An 18,112-nucleotide genomic window follows, 5' to 3' on the forward strand; every position below is an offset into this window, starting at 1 on the left:
CAAAGGTACAATAGTTTGTTCTCTCTCCCTCTTTTTTTTTTTTTTTTGTTTAATCTTAATGTTGTTCTAGAGTAGTAACAGCCAATCAGAAAGATGAACTTAATAAGAAGAGGATTAACTTGGAATCAACACATCATCAGTCAGGTAGAAAAGCAATTATTCTGCCTGGTGTCACGAAGAACGGTATGCAGCAGGATTCATCTTCCTTTATGGTAGTGAGTGCTGTCATTTGCAACCTGATTTTTTTGGTCATGTGATCTTACCATAGTTCAGGGATTTCACTTTAGTTTTATTAGTATGGACTCTAATTTTAATTTACCTTATGAGAAAGTGTTGAATTTCTTCATTCTTTTATAATTTTTTTAACCTCTACTTGGTGTATATATATTTTTTAAAAGATGCATATTAAACAGAGAGGAGTTTGTTTTGCCTTTTGGATGATTCTGCTTTAAATTACTTTCTTTGAAGGATAGTGATGTGATTAGGTTATCACTAAGTGAGTATCACTAAGAGAGTAACTATGACCAGATACTGTGGGCTCATCAGTTTTTATCCTTTTTCATTTCTAGTACAGTTTGATGTTTTTATTTTCAATTGATAATGGTAGAAGGAAGAAAAATAGCTTGAATTATTGAATAAACACTCCCTTTAAAGAAGACAGGTCATTGGTGGATGATAGGAAGGAGCTGGGCTTTAGAGTCAGACGAGGTTGAATTCCCAGCTCTCGTGCTGGTCAGGTGTGTTACCTGGGGGACATGACTTATCACCAACCAGTATGTTTCCTGTCACGTAAAGGAGGGTCGTCGTACATCCTTCAAGGGTGGCTGTGCCTAAGAAAGACCACGCGTAGACTGTTCAGGTTAGTGCCGGGCACATGCTTCTCAGCGCGATTAACTGCAGCCGTGACTATTTGTGTTGCTATTTTTATTCATGTTACTGTTTTCAGCCTGCAAACAGCTTCTCCTTACTGATTTTAAAGTGTTATATTTCAGACTAGAGAAGAAATGGGGAATCCTTTATTTAAACCTTTACCTACTTCAGATAAGTGACCTCAGCATCCTTTCTTGTCCATCAGAGGACTTTAAACTAGCAACTTCTACTATGTGCTACCCAAGTAGGACAGGAAGCTTCTTTTTGGCCCTCCATTTTGGCCTTGGAGGTAATTTGCAAAGATGAGCACTCGAGCATGTAAGTGGTCAGTTGTCCAGGGCTAGGCAGGATATTAACTTGGTAAACTAGACGAAATTAACTGCTTGAGTTACGCTAACTACGTTCCTAAGGGTGAAGTTGTCTCTTTTATTTTAGATCAGCTCTCATGCTTGCTGTGTTTCATGACTCACCAGACACAGTCAAGCTGCTGCTTCAGAAGCACGTTAATGCCAGTTCTCGAGATTTACACAGAATGTCTGCTGAAAGATATGCTTGTCGTAATGGTTTTAAACAGTAAGTGTTTACATTAAAATGCCAGTTATCTCTAAATTGAGGTTGAAAGTGACTAACTGTTACTTGTTACATGACAGGTGAGAGTTCCTAGTTGGGAGCAGGCACTTTGGGGATGGCAGTGAGACCCTCCCCATCACCAGCTGGAAACCAGCAAAAGGCCAGACTAGTGAGATGGAGCAGTGGGCACGGGGTTCTTTATCTCAGGGTTTGTAAGACCTTTATCCTTAGGGTCCTACTGGTCTCCATTTCATTCCAGTGAAAGCCCTATGCATGGGGTCCAAATAATGTCACATATCTGATTTTTCTAAGTAGTTATTTGGGTCTTGAAATGTTTAGCAGAGCAGAAAATCCTGTATTTTCCTTTGGGGGCTTTCTTCTATAATCTTCCTCTTGCATTTTTCAAGAACCTAAGGGATTCCCTAAGGCCACAGTGACAATCCTCTCCCACGAGGCATTGGGGCAGGGCGAGGGCATGCTAATCGTTCTCTTGTTTCCCTTGATTCTGTTGCTGCAGCGTTGGTACTAAAACTAGTTTTAACAGGATCTCCTTGGCAGCTGAGTCTGGGGTCTGGACGTTGCTCTCTAAAGACCTTTAATAAAATTTTAAAAGAAGAAAAGGAAAAAGAAACTGGTCGTGCAGTCGGGTCATGACTGACCTCTGCTCCCGGGATGCCTGTGCTGATCCAGTTTCCGCGGTCTTCGTGGCGATCGACACGTAAACTTCAGCGTGACAGCTTGTTTAGTTCTCATACATATGCTTGTATGAGGTCATATATATGTAAATGAGTTTAGCTACAAGTTATATAGTAGCTGAGGTGTCCTGAATTATAAACCACGAAGAACAGCTAATCACCATAATTTGTAACATTTTCTGAAAACTGCCACATTTAAATGTTACACGTATAAAAAAACACACATTGGGTTTTATTTGGGATTCTCAAATAGATCCAGCATTAAAGTTGAAGAACAGATTATTCCATTCTTCCACGATTTCTCTGAGCATCTGAGGGATACATTGTCTCATTAAATCTTCATAATACTCTTATGAGTATTAATAACTAACTGCCTAACAAGACAGTAAGATCCCAGTTTTATAAAGGAAGACTTTGAGCTGAAGAGAAACCCCTTTTCCAGGAACAAATAGCTGTTGTTTATAGAGCTGGGACTTCTGAGTTCGAGACACTTTCCATATGTCAGGCTCGCTCTAGTTAACTTGCTGAGCTGTACTTGCCCTCAGTTCATGACTACTTCACCTTCCTTTTTTTTCTTTTTTAATTATACATCCTAAATTTAAAATTGTAGATTGTACAAGTTTGAAGTATAGGGACAGTTGAAGTCTTGATATTACCTCTGATATTGTCTGAAATAAGCTAAGAATTTAATATACTTGGTAATTGTTTTTCATATTAGTATTCAAGTAGTAATATTTATTTATCCCATTTTTTTATACATAGCCTTTACCAGCTGATTGTCGACTACACAAATGGAAATATACCAACTACTCCTCCTCAAAATAGCGACCTGGGACAGAGTTCTGGTAATAAGTTACTCTTGTTGGGCCTACCATAGATAAGGAAGTAAGATTGAGGAAATTTTGATAATGAAAATGCAGTCAAACAAGCCAGTGTGTAAATTTCATGTATGTTTTTATTTTTTTCATTAATGTTTTCTTAATGGTCTAGTATTCAGAATTCCTTAAGAAGTTAATTGTAGGTACTTTAAAATCTGAGACAATATTGTCTGAAAAGAAATTCATTTTTTTTAATCATGGCTCCTGAAATCCCATATTATATCTTTGTGTAAATAAGAAAAACAGGGTTTTCACTTTGTTGTATATTTCCTCTAACATTATAACAAGTTGGCCTTGTTACAGAGCTGGATCTTTAATTTTTACAGTAAATGGATTGCTTCCGGTAAATGAATGCTAGTTATTGCATAATGAGTAGTCTCACTATAAAGTTATTGTCTTTAACACTGGTAGCTCAGCAATACCTTCCTGGTGCTGTAAACAAATGGCCAACAATTAGAACTGCACAGCTGGGCCAGTGTGTAGCATACTAATAAGAGACTGTTTTTCAAAGATACCTAGTGATAGGGCAGAAGTCAGCAAAGCAGTGCCTTGTTGAGAAGCACTGGTTACTTTTCACATCATTACACCAACAAGGTCTCTTTCTTACGGATGCATTCCTCAGAGGTGCCAACAGAATGAGATATGTTGCCTTCATGAGAGTCAGATGTTTTCTTCTTTTGGGGGGATACTTGTCATGAAACTATATTTTGTTGGAACAAGGTTTTCTATTGCCATTAGTTAAAGGATTGTCATAATAATTACTCAAATAGCACAACTCAGGACTCAACAAATTGTAATAAAAGCACAGAAATGCTTCACATAAAAAAAAAAAAAAAGGCTGTGTTGCCTAGATGTGACCCCTAGGGTGCTGTTCGGTCTGAACTGTATGAGGGCACCTTTAAGTTGTTAGACCTGGATCAAGCAAAGAACTTCCGTTGTAGGAAATACAAAGATGGAATAGACAGTGTTTTGGTCTTCAAGGTGCTCATAACACAACAGAGTTGTCCCTGGTTAATGTCTTTTTTTTTAAAACAGGATTTTCAAAGAAAACATTCTTATCTGTTAATTCATCCACTTAACAGATGATTCTCAAGTGTCTTTTAGGTACTAATCACCACTGTGACTTTACAGAATGCAAACAGGTCAAAAGCACAGTTCCTGGCCTCCGGGAGCTCGTTACTGTCATCACCAATTTTATGATTTGCTTTACTTTATTCTCTGCTTACTGTGTTCCAGAGCCCACGAGGACTTTGTAACTGTCTTTATATATATTTTTATTGGTATTTAATATGTGCCAAAAACTTTAAGTCCATGGTGAGGAAAGAAGTTTTTGAAAAGTGGGTAGGATGTCAGGTAAGCCATGCAGAGCGAGCAGAAGTTTGCCAGGGAAGGAGGCAGAAGGGCAGTGTTTGGTGGGCGGAACATCTTTGAAGATTACATTTGGCAGAAAGGACAGCAGTGCAGAGGCTAAGATGTGCCAGTGAACTTTGCAGGATCTGTGAGTTTCATTTTGTTGGTGCAGGAAGGATGCTGTAGGAATGGTTGGGAACGAGGTGACTACCTAGCTCAGGCATGCTTCTGAAAGCCTTTCTAGTACTACAGAAAGGAGGAGGTCTGCTGTAGACCTTGGGAAATGTGTCAGAATGCTTTTAGCCACAAATTATAAAAGGATCCCTAAGTACCAGTGGCTATAGCAACAGGAGTCAGGTTTGGTTAGAAGGTTCGGTGATGTGGTCAGGATCCCAGACGCTGTCCCTCCTTCAGCTGTGAGGCTGCTGGTGTTTGATGTCGCCTTTCCTGGTCTGCTGATTGGCAGCAGCTCCCAGCGTCGTCTTCTCACCTGACAGTATCCGCAGGCGAGGAGGGCTGCTTCCCTCTGCATGTTTCCTGTTAACGAGGAAGAAAACAGAGACGCTTCCGGTAGACTTCCTCTGGCATCTTACTGGCTGGGCTACATCGCATGCTCATGCCTAAGCCAGCCTCGGGGGAAGGAGATGTAGTTTCTGTGATGACCGCAGAATAATCATTCCTCTTTTTGCAGCTAAGAAGAGATTACCTTCTTCGCGTACTGAGGCAGAAAACATCCAAGAACAGTTGCAATTGTCTGGCAAGGACGACAAAGAAGAAATGGTTGTCGAGTTGGGAACCAGCAATGGCAGCCGCATGGATCCACTGAAGAATGTTGAGCAGAAGAGTAAGAAGATTCGATGTGAGTCTTAGGGTTTCCTGGTTGTGACATAAAGCAGGGATGCACAAGCTTTTTCTATAAAGGGCCAGAGAGTCAATATTTTAGGCCATGTGGTGTCTGTCACATCTACTCGTGTCTGCCATTGCAGTGTGAAGGCAGCCCTAGAGCGTATGTGAGCGAATAGGGATGACCGTGCCCAGATAACACGAGGCCGACAAAGCCAAGTGGCAGGGTGGGTTAGTCCCATGGGTGTCGTCCAGAAACACCACGCTGTGTGAGCGTGACGTTGTCAGTTTATGATACTCATTCTACTAATGATTATCATTCTTTTGTGAGTCTCGTAAAGTTTGGTTGGGATTTTGGTCCTTGTAAACAGCAGTTCACTTCAAGATTCCAAGTTTGGATAAACACCCTTTTTCTTTTTGATAAATATAAAGGAGGGGAAGTGGTTTTTATGCATTAATTACCTACCAGGAGTATACTCAGTATTCACTCAAGTGTGTAGTCTCCAGGTGTGGTCCCAAAGGAATGCTTGTTAACAGAACATTGGTCTTACACTTTCAATATTCTGTATTTTTCTATTGCTGATATGAAGTCTATTTTACTTTTTTCTTTAATAGCGGATTTAGTGGTTGAGGTTTCACCGAGGAATGAAGATATCTCTGTCATCAGGTAGGATTTTATGGATTTTTAAAAATTACATGTTGACTAAGGGAAAACAGAGAAAAGAAACAAGGCTTGTTGAGTGTCCTACTCTGGGTTTGACACCGTGTTATGTACCTGACATTTGTTACCTCGTACAGTCACCACAACAGCTTTGCAGAGTAGCTGTGCTGTTACAGCTCACTGTTAGTTAACTAGGCAACTGTAGCTTAAGGAGGTTGACTGGTTGACCCATGATTCCATGGTTAGCAAGTAGTTGACCTGTGACTTGACCATCAGGGAGCCTGGCTCCCAAATCTGCTTTCTTATCCCTCAGCATAGACTTTTGTGACTAGTTTGTTTAAAGAAATGAACTCACTCATTTTTGATGTGTATTTTTGCTCCAAAGCGTTTCACCCAAACATGATATTGATGATTCAAGGCCTCCATCAGATGATGACTTATCTCTTACTCCCAAGGTAAAGTGTTCTTTTGTGAAATTCATTTTTCTGCTCTGAATTTAGTTTTGTGTAGTATTTACTCTTAAAATTTAGCAGTGGTCTGCCTATCATTGTTTTATGTTTGTGTTAGAAAGTTGGTCAGAGTAACCCATTTAATAAAAATATGGCAGGTTGATGTTTTTCTTTTTCTTTTTTCTTTTTTTTTTTTTTTTTTTTACTTTGGTAAATACTGAAGATAAGGCTGAAGCAAAATGGACTAGAAGATATATAGTGACAGGAAAACTGTACTGTGAAAGGTTTCCCACAATAGAGGAAGTGTGAAACTTGGCCAAGGATAAGGGTTCTTTGACTTTTAAACCACACTGATGGCACTTGTATAATACTCGTGCCTCAGGGACATCTTCAGTGCACACAGCTACTTACTGTGATAATCGTGGCCTCTTCCTGGGGCCTTTCAGTTCCAACACTGCATAGCATGTGTCTTTTTTTTCCCCCTTGGACACTTTTTATTTTGGTATCAGAGAGTTGTGAGGAAAGAGGTTTTTGATTTGTTTGTTTGTTTGTTTGTTTTACTTTATTTCTATCTCTGGTTCTGCATTAAGACTATAATAATAGTTGAAATTATAGAAATTTAGAAATTAAAATTTTTTTCTCAAAATCCATATTATAGATTCCTCTGTGTTTTCTAAATTATCCCATTAAGAGTGTATTCAAAACTCTTCATCTAATTGAAGAATACATGTTTTCCCTGAAATAGCAACCAGCTCTCAAAGTAGACTCTTAATAACAACCATATGATAAAACCTACTTCAGAATTCCTTTGTATTATAGTTTAAAATAGTACGTCCAGTCCTCGTGTCCCATTCTAAAATTTCAAGTTTCAGATAGTTTGTAGTATAGTTATTTACATATTCATTTTATTACCCCTGCATCAGTATACACCGCTAGAGATTAGGGAACGTAATTGTGCATTACCTGGAGCACCGAGAATAAGGTCTTAAATGTAAGAAGCATTTTAGTATTTTTTGAATGTGAGTGCATGAGGAGACATGGACTTCTGCACCATGCTGCAGGTTGTATAACACGCACCCTCTATCATAATGAAATCTATTTGATTGTACAGGTAATATAGTACACGTACTATGTCATAATGAAATCTATTTGAATTCTAAATATATGACTTAAATTTCTATTCCCTTTGTTTAGGTTGTAAAAGTTCAGTTGTTATGACAGGAAATCTGTCATAAATGCCAAGGAAATAGATAAGAAGTATATGATGAATAGGAATAAGTTACAGTCTGTTTTCCAGTATCTACCAATTGTGAGCTTAGAATTTGAGATGAAAACTTTTTAACCTTCTTTTTAGCCCCCTCTCATGTTCCATTCAATGTATCTTTTCAAGCTATATATTATCCTTAGAATCCTGATTACCTGTTCTTTCTCTAAGTGGAAAGTTGATGTGTTAGGAACTTTCTAAAATCTATTTTTCTCTCTCTCTAGTAATAATTCACAGTGCTCAGGTAGTGAGAAATGACCGTGTTCAATTGAGCGACTTCTAGTGACAAAATTTAAGTCTTACTTATAGTAGTATTTACAAACAAACGGTTGTAGATTAGTACAAGTCAGTATTATTGGGGATATATTATGAACATAGGCCTTTGTTTTATATATCATATATTTTGATATTTTTATAAAATTTGCTGAAGAATAATATATATACTTGCATATGTAATTTATATATTTTTATATATATAATAAAAAGGTTAAACAGAGGCTTTCATTCATAGTATATCCCTGACAATACTGATACATCACCGATCTATTATATATAAATGCTGAAATACATGTATTTCTCCACATGCCTTGTTATACTTACATTTTCCTTTTTTTCTTGCCTTAAGTTTGTACTTGACTAGTCATGTTAAAACATAAATGGAGGGATGTTTTGACTTCACTTTCTCACTTTTACATTTGCCCAGCAAAATTTTTTCCTCATTTTAACCCAAACTTAATAAAGTCATTCCGTGCCACATGTCATATCACTGCAGACTGCACTTCTGTTAATTTTCCAGACTCACCTAATGAAACTGGTGTATGTAGTGCAAAAACCAAGGCTTAGAAGTCATAGGGAATCGGCTTGGGTTCTGAAGTTACATTTTCTAAAAACTAAAGAAAATAATTCTTGGTCAGCCTGTGACCAGCTGTTTCTTTGTTATAAATGAATGTGTAAAACTCTTAATGAGACTCAGAGAGAAACAGGTTGTAGTAAAAAAAAAAAACAAAACCCCACAAAAAAAGGGTGTTTCTGTTTGTTTGTTTAACCACTTTGACCTTGAAAAGACAGTGCTTGTGACTTCAAAGTATTAATATATTTGGATTGTCAGTTAGAGCTGCAAAGAACATTTCAGGAGAAGCAAAAGCAAGTGGAATAGTAATAAGTATGTGGGGTTAAAATACCAGCAGTTTGGGTTAGTGATGTTTTACTGAGGACAGCCCATTTCGGTTAGGGAAAATAGCGTGCAGTGAGTACCTTTATGGCGACCGGGCTTGAAGGCAGCTAAGTGCAGGGTAGTGGTGACCTATTCCAAGGTGACAGCCGTGGAAAGAGGTAAGAGCCTGAGCCCTTGGATCCCGGCAGCTCCTGCCTGGTGGCACAGCACTGTACTTGAAGTCAGCAGACGTTTCATCCTGGTTCTGACCCACTGTGGGATCTTGGAAACACTTGTCTGACTTGTTTGAATGTCAGTGACCTGGTTCAAAAACATGGTACTGATACCTACCTCTCAGGTTATGTGTCGTGAACAAAACTGTGGTAACAAATGTGAAAACACATTGTCAACTGTAAAGGGTGCTATAGAAATGTAAGACAGGATGATCACAGTGGCCACTAGGGACCTACTGAAATGTTGAGGACAATTTTCTAAAATCTGAAGGACAATAAAATGGGAACGTTAGAGCGGGCACGGGGACTTCTCATTTGGGGTACGTTAAGTGTCAGCAAACTAGTACCGGACATCTCCGATAGGTATGTAGTGCTTTGGTACTTGACGCCTTCTGGGGACTTTAGATGTTTTGACCTTAAATAAACTCCTGTTCCTGAACACCGAATAGCACCAGGCAGCTAGACACTGAATGTCGCAGTTGAGGGGTTAGGCTGAAGTGGCAGGAACAGAAGAGCAAGTAAACAGGAACCCTTTATCAAGGACAGTAAGTCCTTCACTTAAGGAACGTGGAGAGCGTTAGGTTAGACAACAGTGGGGGAGTTTGTAGTTAGGCCGGGGGTGGAGAAAGGGTGGAATTTAGGTAGTCAGAAAAGAGCTGAGTGTGACCAAAGCTGCCAGGTGACGGACAGGAAGGAGCCAGTCACACGAAGGTCCCGGGGAGGGATGTTCCGGACAGAGAGAACAGCGGGTCCCATCTGCTCATCACGGTGCTCCAGCATCTTGGAGTGGCCAGGAAGCAGCAAGTGTGTAACCGTCCTTAGGATCACTTTTATTATTGTTGTGTGTAGAGAAGAGAATGTGCATGATAAGGGCCTGGCACATGCGGGTGGTCACTAAACAATGTTCTTATTATTCCCTTAGTAAAGGAAAGCTTATGGTACCTTTTTGAAGAGCTGCATAGCTACATTTAAAATTTCTCTGCTGTTAATTTAAACATAAATGTTTTTCTTTCAACTTTGGTACTTTATTCAACTATTTTTCTTATGAATAAAAGTTTTATCAAATAATCGTTAGATTCTGCTAAGCCTTTGTTTCCTGAAATGTAGCAGTTTCCACAGTGTTCTGTTGATACTCAACATGACACACTCCAAGGCTTCTTTTCATGCCAATTATGTTATTTTAATATTAAAAGCAATATCTGTCCTAAGAAAAATTTTATATTTATAGCACGTATACTTATTAAAGAATATATTTAAATATGTATATTTTTAATTTTATTTTTTATTGAAGTGTAGTCAGTTTATAATTTTAGTTTCAAGTGTACTGCAAAGCAATTCAGTTATACATATAAAAATGTGTATTTTTTAAAATGTCCTCTTCTTTTGTCGAGGAATGCAGAATGGAATTAGGTATTTTGAAGTTAATTCTTTGTTGAAATCTGCACATAAGTCAGTATTTTGTCTATGAAAATATTTGCTCTGGCTTTCCATGCTCAGTTTACAGAGTCAGAAGCCAACTGAAGATAAAAGATAGACTTGATCTAGAGAGTCTATATGAAATTTTCTCTTTAAATGTTTGGGTTTCCAGGATATGCTTATTTTGTTTTTAAGTCTAATTGCTTTTAAAGTAGGAAATTTAAAAATAATAATAAGGTAGGAAGCACAGGTATTTTCTTAGAAAGGGATAAGGGAATCTTTATGCAACTCATTATTAATATTAATTTTAACAGAGTACCTCCGAGATTCAACTATGGAGCCATGTTGGTCATTTATCTGGAGCTGCAGATCTAGGAGAAAAAAATACATTAAATGGACAAATAGAAAGTAAGCACTGTATTTTATAAAAAAAGTCATTTGACAGAATGTTGATTTAAAACATGGATTTGGATCTATTCTCTCAGCCAAAGAAAATCACCTGTTGAACGTATAGTGAGAAACAAGAGGAAGAAAGGAAGTAAATTGTATATCTTATCAGGTGTCAGCAACAGATTAAACTAGAATGCTGTTTAAGGAGCTCAGTTGTTAGCTTTCTTTCAAGATGCTCTGTGACCTGAGGACAGTGAGGAAATCAGGAGGAGGGAAGGAGGGAGCGAAGGATGAGAGAGGTAGAGAGGAGGGGAGAAAATGAAGGAAAAGGAGGGGGGGTCCCTGGCAGGAGGTGGTAATGAATGTAGTATAGTTTTTAGAAGAAGGAAGAGGAGTGTTTGAAATGAGGTGGGTATGAAGTGAGCTGCTTCCAGCACCAAAGCTTGTCCAGGAACCTCAGCAGAATGTTCCACTCCCCCGACCCCCGATCATTAGGAAGGCGGTGAGGACTGCGGTACCTGCTCACGCAGAGCTGGGTGTGCCTGCCGTGGGTGAGCACAGGCGTGTGTGGTCAGCTGTCAATGTCTGGACCTTCGTGTCATGCAGCGTGCTGCTGCCTTACAGGATGGTGTCTCATAGGCCAACAGAAGAGAGTGGGAAAAAGGAAGAGGGCAGGGTGCGTTCCGGGGAGGGCAGGGGCGCTGGAGCCTGGTGAAGAGTCCACTGAAAAGCCTGCAACTCCCGATGCAGCTTTCGGGGAAGTGTTACAGTGAGACGCGTGAGGCTGGATTTCAGAAGGATTAGTTAAGTCCGAGTCTGCTTCTCTGTATAGACCGGAGTTGCTCACATTTTACTCAGTCACCTGGGGACCCAGTGAAAAGTGCACATTCTGAGCAGTGGGTCTGCGTTTCTAACAAGCTCTCAGGTGATGCCCTTGTTGCTGGTCTTCAGATCACGCTCAGAGGGTAGACTTGTGTTTAGGGGAATCTGGAAAAAGAGCCACTGGGGAGTTAAAGACACAACAGCATCAAGGAAAAGCATGATTTTGTTTTTCTTTCTGAGCACGTTCATAGCCAGAGCGAGGCAAAGTGTTGAAGTAGAAATTAGAGATGTAAGATACTGCTGCTAAGCAGAGAGGGAAAAGGAGTGGTGGGCATCATGCGTCCAAAGAATAGAGAAGGGGAAGAATTAAGACCACAGATCTAGGGGTACCTTTGAAGAGGAAAGTGAAAGGAAGGAAGGAGGGAAAAAAGGCCGCAGGTAGGTGATTTTGGAATTGAGGGGAAACTTGAGAGAACTCCTTTTCCATGGCGTCAGTATATTTGCACTGAAGCCAGGTTAGATCACTGCCACTCCAGAGAATACTGGAATCAGGAGGGGGCCTAGAATTGGGGTAAACCACAGCCACTCCTATCAGGCTTCAAAGATACATGTTTTATTGGTATTTGTTATTCAAGTGAGATTAATTTGAATATGAAACATTGGCTGTGTTGTTGTTGTTTTTAATGAGACCTAATTTTTTGATAAGATATTTGTTTCACAATAATCCTTTTAATCATTAGCCTGATTTACCGAACCAATTTTGGAAATAAAAGAAATTAACAGGATTCATTCCATAAATGCTAAAGTTGTTATTTTCAGTGAATACTACACAGGTTTTGAAATATAAAAGACTTTTAATGTCTAATAATTCTGTGGCAATGAAATTTTTTTTTGATCACCAGATTTCAATATTGAAACCTCAGTATATATTCTTTCTTGCATGAGTGGATCAAGAAACTTTGGCGGCTAGAGGATCCAAGAACTGTAGGCACACCGGTAGCCCATGTGGGTATGGAAAAAAATGAATATTTTTATGAACGATTATTCTACAAGTGTGTATCCAAGCCGATCAATTCATAACACTTTCTCTGACGAGAAGTGAATTACACATTCAAATGAACAGCCATCACAACTGTGGACTTCCTAAATCACAGGACGAATTGAAGAGCGTGGTAAATACTTGTAGTCTAATGGTGTCAGTCGAATGGAAGATGTGCTGTTGCGTTTTACCGTCAGCTTTCACATTTGTCTTCTTGGAGCCGTGACTTGTTCCTCTGATTAAAGATCGCTTTTCTCCTCCTCGGGCAGCATGTTCACACTGGTACATGTGCACGTTTCTAGTTTATAAAGTCATTTGAAACATAATCGTACTTTTGAGATCTTACCTGCATGTTTTGTTAAACCTATATTCCTGCTCTTTATTCAGTATCTATAATGGATTCCTATTTCTGCCTTGTTGCTGTCCTAACTGCCCCTGAAAATCAAAACACCGAAACCTAACGGGTTCATTTCCAAAGCAAGCATGAGGATTGCGCTCAGTACTAACTGCATGACTGGATAGTTGGCTTTCATATTTACTTATAATTGATTATGTGTCCCTTTTGGCTTTTAGATGCTACTGAAAAATATCCTCACCTGAAGGTAAAAACTTTTATACTTTTATCTTGAATTTTTTTTTTTTAATGAGGGTACTGGGAATTTAGCCTAGGACCTCATGCACTGCTAAGCAGGCACTCTGCCACTGAGCTAGACCCTCCCCCCTTGAATTATTACTACAGATTGTATCAAATGTACATTATTAATCGGTTTGTTTCAAAAACCATTCAGCCTGCAGTTGGAGTGAAAGATTCTGTTCCTAAAAAAACAGGAGCAAAGAAGAATTTACAAAGATTCAAATCAGGTAAATTTTGCAATACAAATTTAACTCTGAAATGAAGTACAGTCTTCTTCTTCCTAATTCCTTTTACTTTTTCAAATTTAATTGAAAGATGACATAAGTAAGGCAGATGTTATGATCGGTATCCATGTTTGAAAAATATATATAAGCATAAGAAATAGATTTTTAAAATGTCAGCTTTGACTCGGATGTTTCTATTGATGTTGGGAGACACTAAAGTGCTCAGTTTGGAGTCCCTATACTTCTCGGGGATTCTGAGAGATTGATTATTAGGTTCTAAGATTTTTCCAGTTTTAAAATGCTTAATTGAATTCTGACCTTTACGTTGGGTAAAGCTTCACTTGCTAACATGTCAGTCATATTTCACTTTAATGATTTCATTGAGTGCTATCACATTGCTGATATTTATTTATTTCTGTACTTATTTATTAGTGGAGGTCCTAGGGATTGAACCCAGAACCTTGTACATGCTAAGCATGTGCTCTACCACTTACCTATTTCCCTAGCCCAAAGATCTTAAGCCAACTGGATGTTTTGATTAGGAGAGTGTGTGTGTGGTGTCTTTGATTATTAAAAATGATGGAAGTTATTAGTCCTACCTTAGTATTTGGTAGACATGATCTTTTCAAAAATAATCCTAAAAGTTTTGGGGTTTAGGATATTTTTTATACTATGAAAAATTATTGAGAATTCTGAAGAACTTTTAAGTGGGTTGTATCTATTGATGTTTAGTATATTAGAAAATGAAACTGAAAAATTTAAAAAACAAGCACACAGAAACATTGCATTAGCCATTAGAGCTATAATGTTATCACATGTCATGTATCTGGAAACCTCCACTGCACACTTAACGGAGAATGAGAATGAAAATAGCGTTCAGTATTATTGTGAAATTAGTTTTGACCTCCTGGACTTCCTAGATGGAGGGAATTTGGGGCTTCAGGGCTTCTCAGATGGCACCTGAGAACTGCTGTTTTAAACAGGGCTCATGGATGTGAAATCAGTGATATAATCAGAGCTGTATTAATAAGTCATACAATATTTTTTCTGCTCCTATAGTTTTATGTTTTCTTTCCTTACCTGTAGAATTAATGTCGTATTTACAAAAGATTCTCAGTTATCTCCTATAGTAGTGACTACAAGCTATATACTCAAAGTTTTTCTAATAAATACTGTTTATACAAAGATACTTTTAAGAGTTTGTCCTCTGCAGCAGAAGAGCAAAGAGGATAGACATGTAAAGAAATAGTTTAGAGTTCAGCTGGTGAAGACACACTAGAAAAATCTGTGAAGTACCAAGGTAACTCCAAGGAAAGAGATCCCTGTGTCTCTGAAGAAAGAGAGCTGCAATCAAGGAGGACTTCACAGAGCAGGCTGAGTCTTCAAAGAGGAAAAGGAACTTGTCAGAACAATAAAGGGAAACGTTTCAGATAAAGGAAAGATAAAAGCATAAAAAGTAACAGTAATTTTGGGAAGCATGAATAACATTGCTCTTGAAGCTTGGTATGTTGTTAAAAAGGTACTGTTAGGAGGTAGAGAAGGTGACTTTGTATATTTCTACTGTATTTTTAAATTTTGTTTTATTTCTTTGTTTTGTTCATGTCTGGTGAATCAATTTGTGAGTGAAACTTTGAGATGTTTGTATGCCTGTAATCTGGTAACATCTAGTATTTCCCAAATAGTTTGTTGAAATTTTAAATAATTAGAAGTATTTCTTAAAGAAGTAAATATCTAGCTAAAGATTAAGCTTAATTTAAACTGTCAATTGATGAAATGTTTTTTATGTTTTTATAAAGATGATGCCTTTTATCTAGCTGTTCTAAGTAGTGAATTTTAACTAAGCATATTCATTTTTCAGCAGACCTAGACTTAGAAAGCACATCTGAGGAAGAGGAAGAAAGACGTGATGGAAGGGAAAATAACCTCTCACAGGTATGTAAAATTGTAAATTTAAATTTCTTCTTTAATACTGTTTTCTGTGCTTTAATAACAGTTGAAAAGAAATTGCCTTTCAAACTAGACTTTTAGAGTCAATAAATCACTATTTAATATCTAGTTTTTAATAGCATTTTATCTAGTTACAAAACTTAAAGTATTGTTAGGATCTATACTAATTTATAGTTAAATTTTATCCTTGGAATTCAGGCAAAAAACCTTCCTGAATATTGTTTTCCTGTAGTTAAAAAAAAATTATAAAAGGTAGAGTGGAAAAACAGAAAATCCTCCTTTGTTGTAGAAACGTTTACTTCAAGATCATTTAGAAACACTACTGATAAAGTTAGCCTTTTGACAGAAATCACTTCTTTCGAGAAGTGTCTGTGTTTTTGCTCTCATAAAAAGATAGATATCGATCACCTCTGTACACTGAGCATATTTTATAACAATGTTGGAGACACTGTGAAATAGCATTATTTATTTGTAGGTCAAAGAGCAGATGAATTCTCTGGATGGCCTCGATGACTTACCTCGGTCACCGGGGACAGCTTCCGAGGATTGCGAGTCGCTTTCCCCTAATTATAAGAGCACCCTGAGGCTAATCGAGCGACTTGGCCCGGAGAGTAAAGGTAGGACCCCCGTGTGACTACACAGCCTTTCTAAGTGTCTCGCGGTAACGTGTGCACACCTAGTGCCGCCCAGGGAGCGCGGCTCCGTTACAGTCCGCTGCGTCTCAGGAACCTGCGCTGTGTTAAAGCAGAAGCAGACGTGTTGTGCGCTGCCAGCCAGGGGCTGTGGCCGTTCCCTCTCCCTGTGCTTTCTGTTGACTCTGGGGCTCCTACGCCTTCACCCAAGGTCAGGGTATCACTACTTCCCTCCTAGAACACTGAAATCACCTCAGGACTTTCTTCTCTGCCGTTCCACCTCCTGGGACCTTGGTCTACACCGTAACCAAGATTACTAGACAGTTTTTAAAATTCAGGTCTTTGTTACCTCCTTGCCTAAAATCCAGCTCCTGCCACTCGTAGCTCCATGGTTAAAGGCCACAGTCCTCTGGCTTTATCTTGTTTCCTTTTATTACCCTTCTTTCCACATGAATTTTAGAATCAGCTTGTCAATGTAAAAAAAAAAAAAAAAAAGTCTGTTAGTGTCCTGGAAATGAGATGTAGATTATGTTGAATCTGTAGATTAATTTGGGGAGAATTGACTTCTTAACAACATGGAATTTTTAACATTGAACAAAATTTATTACTCGATTTATATAGGTCTTCCTTGATTTTCTCAGCAAGATTTTAGAATTTTTAGTGTCTGGGTGTTTTTGTCTTTTATGAGTTTACCTGTATTTCTTATTTTTCAGTGAGGTTATAAGTAGCATATTTTTATTTATTTGTTTTTAAACAATAAATTTTAAATTTTATTTTCTGATGATAGAAATACAGTTGATTTGTGTATACTGACTCTGTGCCCTCCAACCTGGCTGAACCCATTTGTTAGTTCTAGTAGTGTTTTTATGGATTCTCTCAGATTTTCTACATAACGAGAGGTAGTCAAACTTTTTCTTCTTTAAATTACTGTGTTACTAAGGATAGTTCACATTTAAGACTTGCAGCCAATAAATACATTCTCTCACAGCTAATCAGCTCTGTCACCGTTGCAACAAGAGTAGCCATAGACAATACACAAGTTAATGGACGTGGCTGTATTTCAGTAAAAGTTTATTTACCAAAGCAAGCAACCCAGCCCACAAGTTGGAGTTAGCTGACTTGCACCATGTAGTCATATTCCCCGCTGATTAGCAGACACTTTTACCTCTTCATTTCCCATCCAGATGCCTTTTGTTTCTTTATTTTGCCTGATTGCACAGGCTCCTGTACAGTGCTGAATAGAAGGAGTAAGAGAAGCCACTCCTGTCCGGTTCCTCACCTTCTGGGAAAAGCATTCCGTTTTTCACCTTTGTGTATGATACCAGCTGTCGGCTTAGCACGGATCTTTTTCATAGTGAAGACGTTCCCTTGGTTCCCAGTTTGCTGGAAGTTTTTATCAGGAATAGATGTTGAGGTTTGGCAAGTGCCTCTTTTTATCCACTGACACGATCATATGGTTTCTGTTTTAGTTTGTTAATATGGTGAATAACATTGATTTTTACGTGTTAAAACAGCCCTGCATTCTTGGGATACACCCGACTTGGTCACGATGAATTATCCTGCATTGTTGGATTTAATTTGCTAATGTTTTGTTTAGAAATTTTACCTCCATTTTCACGACATTAGTTTTCTTTCTTGTAATGTCTTTGTCTGGTTTTGGATTCAGGGTAATGTTAGTTTTATAGAATGAGGACATATTTCTTCCTCTTCGTTTTTTGAGGAGAATTTGTGTAGAATCGGTATTAAATTTTCCTTAAATATTTGGAAGAATTCACCAGTGTAACCATTGGGACTGGAATTTTCTTTGTCATAAGGTCTTTAAATAGGACTTTTGTTTTGCTTTTTAAGATGTAGGGCTTTTTAGCTTATTTGTTCTTTCTTAATTGAGCTTTTGTAATTCCTCTCTTTCAAGGAATTTTACCCACTTCATCTGAATTGTCAAATTTATTTGCATAATGTTCATAATATTACTTTGTGATTCTTTTAATATCTGCAGAGCTTAGAAGAATGTCTACCACGTTATAGATGCTCAATATCCATTT

The 18,112-nt window shown here is 38.1% G+C and overlaps 1 protein-coding gene across 3 annotated transcripts in view; it reads left to right on the forward strand.

Annotated features, from left to right (window-relative positions):
- The first annotated feature begins 1,455 nt into the window (after positions 1 to 1,455).
- Positions 1,456 to 18,112, forward strand: part of LOC141577126 (ankyrin repeat domain-containing protein 26-like) — a 38,414-nt gene continuing 21,757 nt past the window's right edge. For 2 of the 3 annotated variants that reach the window (XM_074361167.1, XM_074361169.1), the window contains exons 1-10: positions 1,456 to 2,980; positions 5,055 to 5,222; positions 5,822 to 5,873; positions 6,253 to 6,322; positions 10,697 to 10,790; positions 12,497 to 12,766; positions 13,207 to 13,235; positions 13,422 to 13,494; positions 15,350 to 15,423; positions 15,914 to 16,055. In XM_074361167.1, coding sequence (XP_074217268.1) covers positions 15,926 to 16,055 — 130 coding nt within the window. In that variant the 5' untranslated portion in view covers positions 1,456 to 2,980; positions 5,055 to 5,222; positions 5,822 to 5,873; ... (5 more) ...; positions 15,350 to 15,423; positions 15,914 to 15,925. The remainder of the gene's footprint in view (positions 2,981 to 5,054; positions 5,223 to 5,821; positions 5,874 to 6,252; positions 6,323 to 10,696; positions 10,791 to 12,496; positions 12,767 to 13,206; positions 13,236 to 13,421; positions 13,495 to 15,349; positions 15,424 to 15,913; positions 16,056 to 18,112) is intronic. The other variant, XM_074361168.1, reaches the window with a different exon arrangement.

Source organism: Camelus bactrianus, chromosome 3, assembly GCF_048773025.1.
Source record: "Camelus bactrianus isolate YW-2024 breed Bactrian camel chromosome 3, ASM4877302v1, whole genome shotgun sequence".
In the NCBI taxonomy this organism is placed as follows: Eukaryota; Metazoa; Chordata; class Mammalia; order Artiodactyla; family Camelidae; genus Camelus; species Camelus bactrianus.